This window comes from Chiroxiphia lanceolata, chromosome 11 (genome assembly GCF_009829145.1).
Source record: "Chiroxiphia lanceolata isolate bChiLan1 chromosome 11, bChiLan1.pri, whole genome shotgun sequence".
Classification (NCBI taxonomy): Eukaryota; Metazoa; Chordata; class Aves; order Passeriformes; family Pipridae; genus Chiroxiphia; species Chiroxiphia lanceolata.
The window spans coordinates 19,198,785-19,212,801 of NC_045647.1; the positions used below are offsets into that span (position 1 = coordinate 19,198,785).

The 14,017-nt window shown below is 43.5% G+C and overlaps 1 protein-coding gene across 6 annotated transcripts in view; it reads left to right on the plus strand.

The window, feature by feature from the left end:
• BICD2 (BICD cargo adaptor 2) overlaps positions 1–14,017 on the plus strand; it is a 79,032-nt gene that overhangs the window by 45,405 nt on the left and 19,610 nt on the right. For all 6 annotated transcript variants that reach the window (XM_032699355.1, XM_032699351.1, XM_032699352.1 and 3 more), the window contains exons 3-5: positions 9,013–9,165; positions 11,874–12,326; positions 12,858–13,877. In XM_032699355.1, the coding sequence (XP_032555246.1) occupies positions 9,013–9,165; positions 11,874–12,326; positions 12,858–13,877 (1,626 nt within the window). The remainder of the gene's footprint in view (positions 1–9,012; positions 9,166–11,873; positions 12,327–12,857; positions 13,878–14,017) is intronic.

Genomic DNA, 14,017 nt, shown 5'->3' on the forward strand with positions numbered 1-14,017 from the left:
GCTAACTAGCAATATATAGATAGCCATGTCAGCACAACTGCTTCCACCAACAGAATGCCACCACTTCTACTGCTGTGATAGATTCTGGAACTTGCCCTTTTTGTGTCTTAATGATGGCAGTGTATGTTCCCGTGGTTATTCTAGCAGAGCTGTTTGATGTTCACAATGTGCCAGGCATTTGAGTTCAGAGGAGCAAAAGCTCTCGTGGCAGGAAAAGCCAGTGTGGGGTCAGTGACCATGGCCTTTCTCATGGCAAAGGGACTCTTCCATTTCTGCTGCTGCCAGTTTTACCTACCTGCAGGTTTTTATACAGTGTGATTTTAATGTCATTAATCAAAACAGTTCTTAGGAAGATAATCCGTTCTATAAGAAAGAGGGCAGTGTGTTACTCTTATATGGACAAAGACTTTTTTTTGTGTGTGTGTTTTGGGGCACATAACAGGCACAGACCAGCACTTTGTGAGTGGACAAACCAGTATCTTACTAATGCCTGGTATGCAGCTTCACTGTGCTGTATTCTGCATGCAGAGCTTGGCTGCTTCCTGCAAGGAAGGGGATGCTGTGGCTTAATTATATTCAGCACAACTGATCCTGTGGTGGTTTGGGCTTTTCGAAACCTCTTGTAGCTGTAAGATAACAGTCAAGAGGCAAAGGAAATCTCTGGAAACAGTGTTTAGTCATTATTTGATGAAGATCCAGTTGCTGTGTCCCCACTTCATCTCGTTTCTGTAGAATACAGGCTGGACATAACACCCTGGCTGAAGTACAGCTGAGAAAAGGGAAGGAGCTTCCAGCATTTAGTCATAGTACATATGAAGTAATTGTATTAAGTCATCAGAAAGTTATTACAGTCTGTCATGCTGAGTGGTAAACAAGGCTGCTGAAAGAAAGTCTAGGTCCTGCTCCTGTTGTAACCTACAGTTTGTCTGTTGGAGAACAGAACTGCAGGCTGTGGAACAGCAGTGCTGGGGTTACACCCACACTGATCTCCCTTTCTGTCCCTTCTCACTTGATCTTTTACTCTCACTTGGTGTTCTGTCTCCAGCTCAATGTAAGTTATACACAGCAACTGCTTTAAAATAGTTTGCACCAGAGACATTGCAATTTGCACAGTCCAACAGTGTGCAAGTTGGGTTGTTGTGTGTGAAGAGTTAGTAGAAAACATTGCTGCTGGATTAGAAAAACACAATTTTGGATTAGGAATGCTGAGTGGTCCCAGTTGGGCAGCATGAACCTGACAGCAGTGGTGTTTGTAGCTGGTCCTTCAGCCACTCAGATGATGACCCTGGCTGAAGTTGGCTGTTGGTGTGAGCAAAGACTGATAGAACTGTACCATTAGCAGATCCTGCTCAGACAGAGAGTTAAGATGATGGTTTTTATCCAGGATCACAGGACAGAGCTCACTGCATCCATCACTTGTGTGGTTTCTCTTAGGTGATGAGTGCTTGGTGTTTGTGAGCACCCCAGGCAGCAGAGGGCAAGTGGCTGTTCCTTTGAGTTGTACTGGGGATGGTGTCACTTTGTGATTTGTACCAAGTACCTCTCGTTCTTTGGAGCTGCCAGGCATCTTCTTCACCCCTGCTGTGCTCCACCAGGAATGCTATGCCTGTACAGGGAAAATACTTTTCTTTTTTTTTTAACCAGCTTCCATATGATACTCTTTAGTATTAGAGTATTTTCCTTTATTCCATGGATTTTTCTAGAAAGAAGTACCTCTTCCATAGTCTAAATGTAAGCAAAATGTTTCATAAGCCTCAGTTACATATACAGTGGTACCATAGGTGTCATTAATTTAGATAGAGAACTCCTTTGGAAGTCAGTTCATTAAAATTGGCTGAAGTAGTAGTGGAACTGTGAGGCAGTGGCTTTGAGATGATTGTATCTCAGTAGGATTGGGAAGTGTAAGATAGGCACATTCCACATTCCGGAGGTGTGGCACCTTGTGAAAATAGGACACTAATGCTGGGAAGATAAATCCAGCCAAAGCTTTCATCTCATGCTTTATATGTAAATTAGTTCTGGCCAAATTAAGTCAGTAGGAGACTTCTAATCTTTGATAGCTGTACTAACCTCGGCTTTTTGTCAATATTATTTTAATTGTAAATTCTTTTAAGTCTGACAGCTTTGTGGTATCTAGAGCTGAAGTCCCATGAACTTGCAGCTAGTGTTAAGTCTGGCCAAGAAAAACTGTCACCACTGGAAGCAGTTAATGGAAGCTTTAAAATAGGCCTTTAATATTAGAGTAATAAAATAAAGGAGCCTTCAACAGCCCTTGTAACAGAGAAGGGCAGGCTTTAATTTACAAGACAAACTTGTATTTATGATTATTGAAAATAGGTGGTTTGTGGACATTTCTGATGACGCAGGCTTAGCAGGGATTTGACAGGGGACAGAACAGACTTGAATTCTTCAGCGGTTTTGGACTGCAGGCAGGAGGCATGGAGCACAGTGTGGAGCAGTTGTTCTCTAGAATCACTGAAGTGGGAGTTTTTTGAACAGTAATTATCACAGATTAACAGAAGGATGTTAAAATCAAAACAAAACAGAAGTAGCAGCAAAAAGACCGGGGAGAGAAGCACTGAGAAGTTATCAGTCTGTTAGAAAAGTGATTTATGGAAACACTATAATGTTAGCCCGGGTTTAGCTTGATTAGGAAAAAGTGAGACTGTTCAGGACATTGACTGCTATGATGACAAGGGCAGGTCCTTTGGAATTTGATTCCCTGCTGGTCCTTCACCAGGCTCACCCATTTTCCAGAAAGGGAAGTGGGTCAGTTCTGAGTTCGCTACCAAAGCGTCGCAGTGGATTGCATGTGTTGGAGTCTCCTAAGACACCTAGTGCATCAGAAGGATCTAATTTTGGTTCAGGAAATGAAACCCCAAGAGCTTTCAAGGGTCTGAAATGAATTGCAGCACATTACTGGTTCAGAGTTTGCTTTGTGATCTCTCTTTCTGTAACTCCTCTGAGTCACCACGGCTTCCCTGGGCAGAGCCTCACTCACTGGGGTGAGTTTTGTTGCTGTTTGCTGTTAAGAACTGCAGACACAGGGGTGAATGATTCTGGTTATTAACTTTTTAATAAGCAGCCTCAATCTGAAGTATAAATAAATGTGTTTGATGTAACTATATGCTTTTTTTAAAATTAAATGTGACTTAGAGCTACTAATTGAAATACCTCTTTGGTGTGACTTTTTTTCCTGTGCATGTGGGCTGTAGACAAGCCCACAGAGGAGGCAGTGACAGTTCTGTGTGTAAGTATGGCTGGTTTGGTTTCATTTTGTTTTCTGGAAGCATGTTTAACCTTTCCTTGCTGGTTTGCATCCATAGGGATAACTGCTGCAGTCAGAGCTTGAGTTCACAGGTTTATCAGAGTTCAGCTATCCCCCAGGGAACAACATCCCCATGTCCTCCCAAACCTGACAGGCCATTGAATGCAGAGGGCTGTTGTAATCCTAAAGGCTTATTTGGCAGGCCTTGGAAGGGTTAAATGTTTTTCATTGTGGCAGGGAAGGACATGGAAAGCTGCCAGGCATTTAGATTTGAGATTTGAAAAGCAGCTGGAGTTTAACTGCTCTGAGCAAGCAATCCTGTGCAGGAGGGGAAGGCTGAGTAGCAGGGTTACACAGTGCCTTTCATAACACTGCTGTTAGGCTGGGTCAGCATTTTCCACCCAGACTGCCATGATCAGCTGAGGCCCAGGTGCCCAGCACAGGCCCACCTGCTGCCTGAAGCTCCAGGAGGACACACCCAGGTCTCTGAAGAAGGAGGATGGCTGGAAATGCACAGAGGGAATGGGCTCCTCTCTCGTGCTCCTGGAGCTCAGAAATGGCTCAGTTTTATAGGTGATGAGATCACTGTTTGGAAATGAAACCAGTAACAATAGCTGACTTATTCCAGTTTTAAACTGAGTTATTTCAGATGGATTTAAACAGTCATCCTCTGATCTCAGAGCCCTTCCAGTGCCCCCAGCTTCTGATCATAAGGCTCACCCCAGCCCTCCCAGCTTCTTCTACACCATGGATCTGTTTGGTTCTGTAAAGATATCACACTGCTGCTGCTGCCTGTGTGGGCTGCACCAGTGCCAGACACCTCAAGTTTAGTGCCCAGCAGGCTCCTGGGCAAAGATTGCCCACTTGGGTGGGCAGCTACAGCCTGTGGCTCAGGGTCAGGTGTATTTATCCTCACCTGGGGTTCAGCTTGTAGTTGGAGAGCATCACTGGAGCAGGGAGCTTAAACAGAAGTAAATATTGGGACATGAGCCCAGGTGTTAACCCTCCCTTCTCACACAAAACAGCATTGACAAAGGAAGGGTTGGGAGGGTGTGCTTTTGGTTTGGATAAAATGTTTGAACAGGTAGCAAGCAATGAGTTGTAAGTAAGAGGACATATGTGTTGTATCAAGGCTTAATACCGATTTAGTAGTTCGAAGATTTAACTGGCCCCAGGATATGCTGTGGTATCTGTCAACTCTGGTCTCGCTAATATTGTGCAGAAAAAACTCCCTGACAGTGCATTTCTTTGTTCTCCACTGTTGTGATAAACTCACCTGTAATGTCAGGGCTCCTCAAAGGTTTTTATTTAAAGATTTGCAAAAAAAAAAAAAAAATCAGTAAATCTTGAGCTGAGTACATTAATAGAGGTGTACCCCAGCATTAATCACAGATAAAGAGAATCCTGAGACACATAATAAGATACTTTGTCATGGGTACAGAACACAGCTATAGGTGTAGCTGTGTCTGGCTGTAGGTCTGCACCAGCCTCCCTGCATTTAGTGTGGGAGGGGGGTGTGATATACCCTGAATTTTATATGGGGCTTGTGTGGGAAATAAAATTGCTTCTTTTCCTAACTTAAGGTGGTCTGAGCCAAGGTACTGACAGGTGTTTTGTTTCTAAATCTTTCCTCTTACCAAGGAACATCTTATGCTGTAGCAGTATGTGTGTGCACAGGATCCTGGTGTTACTGGGGGCAAGTTCTTCTGTGATGAGTGGGGCAGCAGAGCCAGGCCACTGTGGCACTTTCCTTCCCTTCACGTGGATAAACAATTATTTTTATGCAATTTTATAGTTTCTCTACTGTAAGAACAGAGTGGGTAAAATTTTAAAAAGGAGAAGCTCTTGAAACTCCCACATCTGAGGAAGAAGAGGGAGGGAAGGCCATCATCACGGGGTGCTGCTGTTCTGCATCTGTGCCCCAAAAGATTTGCCCGTTGCCAGGAGCTGCAAACAGCTGTGTCATGCAGGTGAACTTCACTGCAGTACTGAAAGTTCAGGTTTCCAAACCTTTTGCTGATGTAATAAACAGCTGGATCTAATGGAATGGTTTATCTTTTCTTTTTCTCTCTCAAATTAGTGTTTTGATTAGTATCTATGAGAAAACGAGAAAGAAAAGAACTTGTAAGCTTGTAAGTTGAGAACTAGGGGAAGATTTTTGGGTTCTTATGCAATCTTAATTCAATTCTGGTTCTAAAAGTATTTTATATCCCAGCCCTTAATTACACAGTTATGTGATATGTTGCCACGGGGCCCCAGTCCCCACATATGGGGAGGAAATGCCACTAAAGTCAGATGGGCAGCAGGGAATTCCTACACGACTTGCAAACTGCTGGTCTTTGGAGCCTAAAGAATGTAACTTGTTAGCTGTGGTATTGTCTAGTGACTGACCTGAAGCTTTCTTTTCATGCACAGGAAAGCTTAATGGCCCAGGTTTTGACTTCTTAATTTCACTGTTCAGTAGGTCTCTGAGAACGGGACTAAGTTAGGTACCTGAGGATTAGTCTTTCCAATTTTCGTACCTGTATTTATTCAGATGTCTAAGAGATGTTTAATTGATTATTTTGATGGACTTGGCAGTTTTGTTAGTGATAATGATATTAGGGGTCTTGTCCAACATAAATGATTCTATGATTTTATTCTCCCCACAGCAACAGAATATATACATATGAGTTGTTGTCCTGTCTGACTGCACTGTGTTTATTCCACTGGCAGCATCCTTTTATTGTGACTCCTTCCCATGAATAACACAAGAGGGAATGATCATATGTAGATATACTTAAAAGAATTAAATCTAATCCTAGAATTAGTACTACATTTCAGCAAACTAAGCTTTGGCTCTTGATGACGATAGATAAGTAAAATCAGGCATGAGCATGTTACTACAGCAGGGAACTCAAACTGACCTCATGAGCTGGTGAAGTTCAGGGCAACAGAACCCCTGCTAGTGACACAGCTTGGCTTGCAAGATCACCCTCTGGCTGGTGACCTGGAGGCCACTATGCAGTGCCCAGGGCAAAGGAAGGAATCAGCTACCTGAGATTTTTCTCTCAATTCTTATAATTCTTAGGGTCAAATTACACGTAACGTTTATATGCTGGAGTGTCCTAGAAAAAGCAGGCTTCTAGCAGTGTTGCAGGACAGTAGTTGTGCTTTTGACATGCAGGCAAGGGTGAATTCAGACTGGTCCTGAAGGAATTCCTGCTCTTTCTAGTACCAGTGCTACTCAGAGGAGTCTCTTGCAGAACCCTTCTGAGGCAGAGCTGAGAGGGTGCAAATGCTGAAGGCAGTCTCTCTAGCAGCAGGAACAAGGCAGTCTGTGGCCTTTAGATCAGGCAAAATCTCTTACAGATCATAGTCTTTTCTTAGGCAGGATGGATGGGAGGGTTCTGCATAGTGGGAATGTTCTCTGGGTTGAGAATCTGAGGGGTTTGTCAGGTAGAATAACACTCAGAGGGATTTTATGGCTATGAGTTCTCCACACAGCAGTTTAATATATCATTGCCACTGTGTGATCTGCTTTGGGTGGAGGTGTGACCTGCTACAGCCAAGTGCCTGGCCAGACATTCCTGTGTGTTCCAGCCCCTCTTCTCCCCTGTGCTCAGAGGGTGCTCAGGGCAGAGGAGGAAGGAAGATGCCCCTGAGCCACTGAAGCAACAAGGGTCAAAGGAACGTTCGAACTCCCCACCTTTTCTAGAGACCATGTGAAACACCACCTGGGAGAACATATGCAGTGTGTGTGTGTCTGTCTTAAATCACACAAATACCACTTTCTGTATGGGTAATAGAAAAACCTGATCAAGGAAGGATGTAGTAGCTTTAGCTTCTCTATCCTGCAGAAAAATCCCACCATTTGGTCAGTCATACAAGATCACGTGGCACCCAGTTGAACCTTGCAGCTTGCAAGCATGCACATTTATTTGACAGGAGAATGCTGAGAGCAAATTGAATGCACAGCTTGCTAAACAGCCAATAAATCTAGGTTAGATCTCCCTTCCCCGGTCAGGAAACAAGGGAGCTATTTTTAAACCTGGCCTTCCTACACACATGGAAATAGAATGATTTTTCTTGTGCCAGACAAGCACAACAATACTTTCACGTTAAATAATGAGCTCTTGCTGTTGCCTTGAATGAAACAGGCAGGCTTGGACAGAAACCATTCTTTCTTTAGACCAGACAGTTTCCAAAGGTTTCTTCAGGCACTGACCTCTACAAAGATTAGCTCATCCAAGGAGGAAGAGGAGCAAAGCAGCCTGAATGGTGGGGAGAGAAGCTCGCCAGTAGCTTTGTGGGAGGTCTTCCCTTGGGAATGGGGAAAATAGTGGGATGATTTGTTTGATCCAGCCTCTTGCAATCCTGTTAAACAGTATGGATTATCTGGCTGGAGGCTCTTTCTGCCAAAGGCAAGAGGTCTCCATTGCAGTTGTTATGGAGACATAAAGATGTGAACTCATGTCAGCCTTCAGCTTTCCCTGCGGCCCTGGGTTTGTGCAAAGGTAGAGCCAACACTTACTTAGGCATGGAATGTGGGATATAGCAACTCATCATTTGCCTTGGTGTACTGCAGTGTCTGGTTGCAGCAGTTTTGGCTTCTCAGTCTGCCGGGAAGTATTGCTCTGCTCTTTGTTGCTAAAAATAAACAGACAAGTTTATATAATCTAATCTTTAAATGACATGTGAGGGAGCTGTAATTTAAATTTATTGGTCTTAACAGTTGCAGGTGATTCTGTGTCTGTGGACATGCCAGATTCAAGTCTTGGCACACGCTCCTGCTGCAAACATTCCCTTATCTCCATGTGCTGTAGGTGCCTGTCAGTACCTGTGTGGTTACTCGTGTGGATCCCTCCTGTAAAAACAACTGTAGTGCCTGTTTGCCTATATCAATAACTCTGTTGATGTTTTAGAACATAGTTTTCACTTTGTTTTAATGAGGTGTTTTGAAGACGTGGCTTGAAGGAAAATAATACTGGAAAAAATAAAAGCTAAGTACAGTGAGCCATTCCTGTAGCTGGATATGTGCCAGCTCAATTTATTCAAGTGTCTGTGTATATTCATGAAAGATCCAAAGGTCATACTACACCAGCATACTGGTTTTTACTTTTTACCTATTTTGAAACAGTGGTGATTTTTTTAAGTCTTTTTTTAAGGTCTTGCATAAGTCTTGGGGCTGAGGGGAGGGAAGACTTTATAAGTCAACCAAAGCTTCTGTTTTTTTCTACCTGAGATCTTGGATTTCATTTGAGTTTTAACTCAGTGCCTCTCTCCGAAAGAATTCCTTAGAACTCGTTTTCAAATTATTGCTCTGGGCATAAAGAAAATACCTGTTGAAAAGCATCAGCAAATACATGTCCAAATAAGAACATCTAGAGTCATCTGAATCTGTTTTTCTCTCGTGAAAAGGCCGTTCTTGTTAAAGAGGGAACAGATTTAGGCACTAACTTCTGGTCTGGAAAGCTTTTGCCTGTCCTTTGCAGCCAGTGGGACGACACAGGTGGGAATGCTGCTTTCCGTGCTTGTTTCTGGACTTTTTTTCTGAGTCAGTTGTAAGAGAAGCAAGAAAACAAAAATCTAATTATGTATAAATACATAAATGGCTTAGTTTTCTGTAATTTCAGGGGTGTGGGGAAGAGTTTCTGTTTCAGTAGAACATAACTGATTAGTGCACATAAGGAAAGATATAAAATTTTGGAATTCAGTTGAGCTGACCAAAGCACCATCATTTGGGGGTTTGTTTGTTCTTCCAGGTCAACCAGAATGTGGAGATCCAAAGGGCCCGTCTGCGAGATGATATTAAGGAATATAAATTTCGAGAAGCACGCTTGCTGCAAGACTATACTGAGCTAGAAGAGGAAAACATCTGTCTCCAGAAACAAGTGTCTGTCCTGAAGCAAAATCAGGCAAGTTTTTCAACCAGTGAGGTTTGCTTTGGTAGCACCAGTTAGTTCCTGTGTTACATTATGGTTCTGTCTTGTTTGAACATCCAACCACTTCTTTAGGTTTGTACTACTTTTGAGACTAAAAGCTCTATATTTTAGCACCAAGAGTTGTCCCTAAATGTTTAAGTCCTTTCTGACTCTGTTTTATAACAGCCATAATGCTTTATTGCCTCTACTTTGACCTCCAAGTCCTTCCATTGCCTTCTCTCTCTCTGATGAAAGCAAAGTCTCTAGCACTCTGTTTTGTTACTTGGTTTAGTCCTTTTGCTACACTAGTTTTTCAGTGTCTCTTTACAATCCTCTCCATCCATCTATCTGTCCATCCATCCATCCTCCCTCTTCTACAGTATCTGGAAATGGGGGTGTTTCTGAACATATGTTTTAATTATTACTTAATCCTTACATTATCTCTCCAGTTCTGTGCTACTTTCACTAAATTTGCACCACTGTTGTAGTTGCTCTACACTGTCCCACCTCTGTGACTGCTTGTCTGAAAAGTCACATTTAATTGCACAGTTCCACCTATTTTCAGAATTTTAGGAAACTACATTCTTGGAACTTCTTAAGCATTTCCCTGAGTTATCATTTGTGGAGGTAATTAGATTTTATGTGGTCTTTGGCACAGAACACAAAGATGCTCCAAGGGCTGGATCCCCTCTGCTCTGGAGACAGGATGAGAGAGCTGGGCTGATCAGCCTGGAGAAGAGAAGGCTTTGGGGAGACCTCAGAGCCCCTTCCAGTGCCTAAAGGGGCTCCAAGAGAGCTGGAGAGGGACTTGGGACAAGGGCCTGGAGGGACAGGGCAAGGGGGAATGGCTTCCCACTGCCAGAGGACAGGGTGAGATGGGATGTTGGGAAGGAATTCTTCCCTGTGAGGGTGGGAATGCCCTGGCCCAGGTTGCCCAGAGAAGCTGTGGCTGCCCCTGGATCCCTGGGAGTGTCCAAGGCCAGGTTGGACGGGGCTTGGAGCAACCTGGGCTGGTGGAAGGTGTCCCTGCTCATGGCAGGAGGGTGGAACAAGATGAGCTTTAAGGTCCCTCCCAACCCAAACCATTCTTTGATTCTACAATTCCATGATAATGCTCGAAAACAGCAGTGTTAATACCATCTGTTATAGTCAGCACATAGTAAAAGCTCTTTAGGATTTGCTGCAGAAGTCCTTCAGTGTTCTGAATGAAAACTGCCCTGCCCAGCCAGATATTTGGGACATTGAATGCATTTTATTCATCTTCAGGTATAATTCTATTTTGCTGCCCAAAATGGGGTTCCAGGGTGGACCTGTTCTCATCTGCATATATTTGGTCTAATTTTGGGTGCCCTGACATCCTGCTATGGGGACAAAAGGGTCTGTCGTGCTCTGGATGAAGGCTGGAAGAGAGAGGGAGCTGGTAAAATTGAATCTATGTAGTTCTTTTGGGTTTTACCTTCTTTGTCTCGTTCATCATACTCAGAACAGCGAGTGAAAGTTCCCAGCTCCATGTCCATGTTCTAAAATAACAATATTCATATTCAGATATGCTGCCATTCTGGGCTGAGCCAAACCTGACCTCAGATGCTATCCTGATAGTTGCTAGTAGTTATTGACTGCTGTGTTTGTGTTCTGGAATCTCTGAAAATAGACTGCAATCTGAAATATTTTATCTTAGTGGCTGTATACAGAATCCAGAGCTCATTTGTTTCATGACAATGGATTATTTAATTTTCTACCTCAAAGAACTTTATTTGATGAACTTTTAATTATCCTGCTGACATAACTAAAAGCAGCCATCAAGTTTTCCCAGGCTTAACTTGCATCACTGAATTAACATAACATGCTTGATTCCTGGTTTGTAAGTTGGGTGTGGTACAGCACTCCCAGATTGCTCTATGTTGGCATCTAAAATTCATGTAGCAATTGGCAAAAATAAATAGTGTCATATATCATGTGGTATGATTTCCTTTCTTTCAGGGCAAGGAAAAATATTCTTTAAGCTTTCTTCCTCCCTACTTCCCCCAAGTGATTCAAAATTTCACATTAATCGTTGATGTTCATAATTTCAGTGCAAGAGAGATTTTTAAAAATGCAGTTTTACAGGTAAAAACATAATAGCATGTCATCAAACTCATCAGTGTGAGTCTGAAGCGTAGAGTCTGAACTGTAGCCCTCTCAAGATGTGCTGAAACGATGATGAGAAAAACGATAAAACATTTTATTTTGAATGTATAAAAGCAGAGCTTGATTGCAGTTTTAACCCAGTGCTGTGTTCTACTGGCAGTGCAGCACAGTGTCAGAAGCATAGCTTTGCTATGCTGGGTTTGGGAAATGTGGAGCTTGACTTTGTGGGAAGGTTGGCCAGGGAATTTGTTAATTAAACAGAGAAAATGTTTGCATGCTGTGCTAGGAAGGCCTGTTTTGGGATGCCTCTGTATCACACACTGTATCTCCCATCTGTCCTCATTAAGCTGGAATAGATCAGCTCATTTGACAGTTTGCTTGGTAATTTTAGTCCATGGTCTCTGTGAGGGTAAATTCCATAAGCCATGTTTTTTGGCGCAGTCACAGTGCCAAAACTAGACTCCAGAAATTAAAAAAGTGAATTTCACATTTCAGTGAAATTCAAAAGCAAAATGCCTTGCAGGCAGGCACATTTTCTTTAAAGGCTTTTTCCCCTCCATTTGTGGTATCTCCAGGTGGAGTTTGAAGGCCTGAAACATGAAATCAAAAGGCTTGAAGAGGAAACTGAGTTTCTCAACAGCCAGCTGGAAGATGCCATCCGCCTGAAGGAGATCTCCGAGCGCCAGCTGGAGGAGGCCTTGGAGACGCTGAAGACGGAGCGGGAGCAGAAGAACAACCTTCGGAAGGAGCTGTCCCACTACATGAACATCAACGATTCCATGTACAACAGCCACCTGAACATCTCTTTGGATGGGCTGAAGTTCAGCGACGAAGCCACGGAGCCCAACAACGACGAAATCATGAACGGCTTTGAACAGAACTGCCTCAGCAAACTCAGCAACGGCAAGAACAGCACTTCAACGCCCAAGAAAAACGAAAGCTTCCCTCCGGCCCCAAGTCTGGTTTCAGATCTTCTGAGTGAGTTAAACATTTCTGAAATCCAGAAGCTGAAACAGCAGCTCGTGCAGGTAAACGGGTTTCCTTAAGAATTGCGTGCTCCCAAATAGCTCCTAGAGTTTGTTTGGGGTGTAATTTTGGTCTTTTCAATATCTCGTGTGACCACCATAGAGTTCATACTGTATTTGTGAAGGCTTTGATTGATCTAGAATTTGAGGATGTTAAATGTTTTGATATTTCTGAGTCTTTCATGAAGTTCCAAGCTTTCCCCATAGACTAGCTGCACGTTTTGTAATGTTTATTTGATACCAATAAACTTTATCTTGTCTTTAGCTGAAACGATGTTTTTACAATGAGACCGTCAGCTAGGGAATAAATGTGTGAAAATGTGCATTTATTTTAAAGAGGAAATGAGAAAGAATTGGCAGTGAACACTGTACTTGAGATAATTTTAGAACACATTATATAGCCTTTTCCATAATGTGCAAGTGATTGGATCACTGTAACCATATGGACCCTTGGCTAAGTTGCTGTCTCTTAGAATAAAACCATTTAAGTGATACAGTTCCCTTCATGTAAATGTCTGTGTTCCCGCATTTCAGATGGAAAGAGAAAAGGTAAACTTGTTAACAACGCTACAGGAATCTCAGAAGCAGCTGGAAAATACACGGGGGGCCCTCTCAGAGCAGCATGAGAAAGTTGGCAGGCTCACTGAAAACCTGAATGCCATGAAGAAGCTCCAGGCCAGCAAGGAGCATCAGTCTGCCCTTGACAACGAGAAGGACCGAGACAGCCACGAAGATGGAGACTATTATGAGGTTGACATCAATGGGCCAGAGATCCTGGAGTGCAAGTACAAGGTGGCCATGGCAGAAACTACTGACCTAAAAGAAGAGCTCAAAAATTTGAAGGCCAAATATAAAGAATGTGAGTCTAAATATGAGGAAGAGAAGAGTAGATATGAGACCGAGAACCAAGCTCTCACTGAAAAGATCACCTCGCTGGAAAAGTCAAGTAGGCATGACAGAGAACAGGTGGCCAGGCTGGAGAAGGAGCTGAAGAAAGTCAGTGATGTTGCTGGAGAAACACAGGGCAGCCTCAGCGTGGCCCAAGATGAACTAGTCACCTTCAGTGAAGAGCTGGCCAATTTATACCACCATGTCTGCATGTGCAACAATGAAACTCCAAACAGAGTGATGCTGGACTACTACAAGGAAGGTAAAGGTGGGCGCAGTAGTCCAGAGGCCAAGGGAAGAAGGTCTCCCATTCTTCTTTCTAAAGGGCTGTTAACTATTGAGCTGGGAAAGGCAGAGAATGGAAGTGGTGACAGCAGCCCATCCCCGGTGTCATCTCTGCCATCCCCTGTGTCCGATCCTCGGAAGGAGCCGATGAACATTTACAACCTGATCGCCATAATTCGGGACCAGATCAAACACCTGCAGGCTGCTGTGGACAGAACAACCGAGCTGTCCAGGCAGCGTGTCGCCACTCAAGAACTTGGGCCCGCCGTGGACAAGGACAAGGAAACCCTCATGGAAGAAATCCTGAAGCTGAAGTCCCTGCTGAGCACCAAGAGGGAACAGATAGCAACTCTGAGAACTGTGCTGAAGGCCAACAAACAGGTAACCAGGTGTTACAGGTGTGAAGGTCACAATGTCAGGGATTGGGTCAGAAACACAAAGGAATTTATCTTTGAGGTCACACTACCATTCCCTCAGCTCTGTGGGGCTTTGGGTGCTGATGTTTGTCTAGTCTGAGGCTG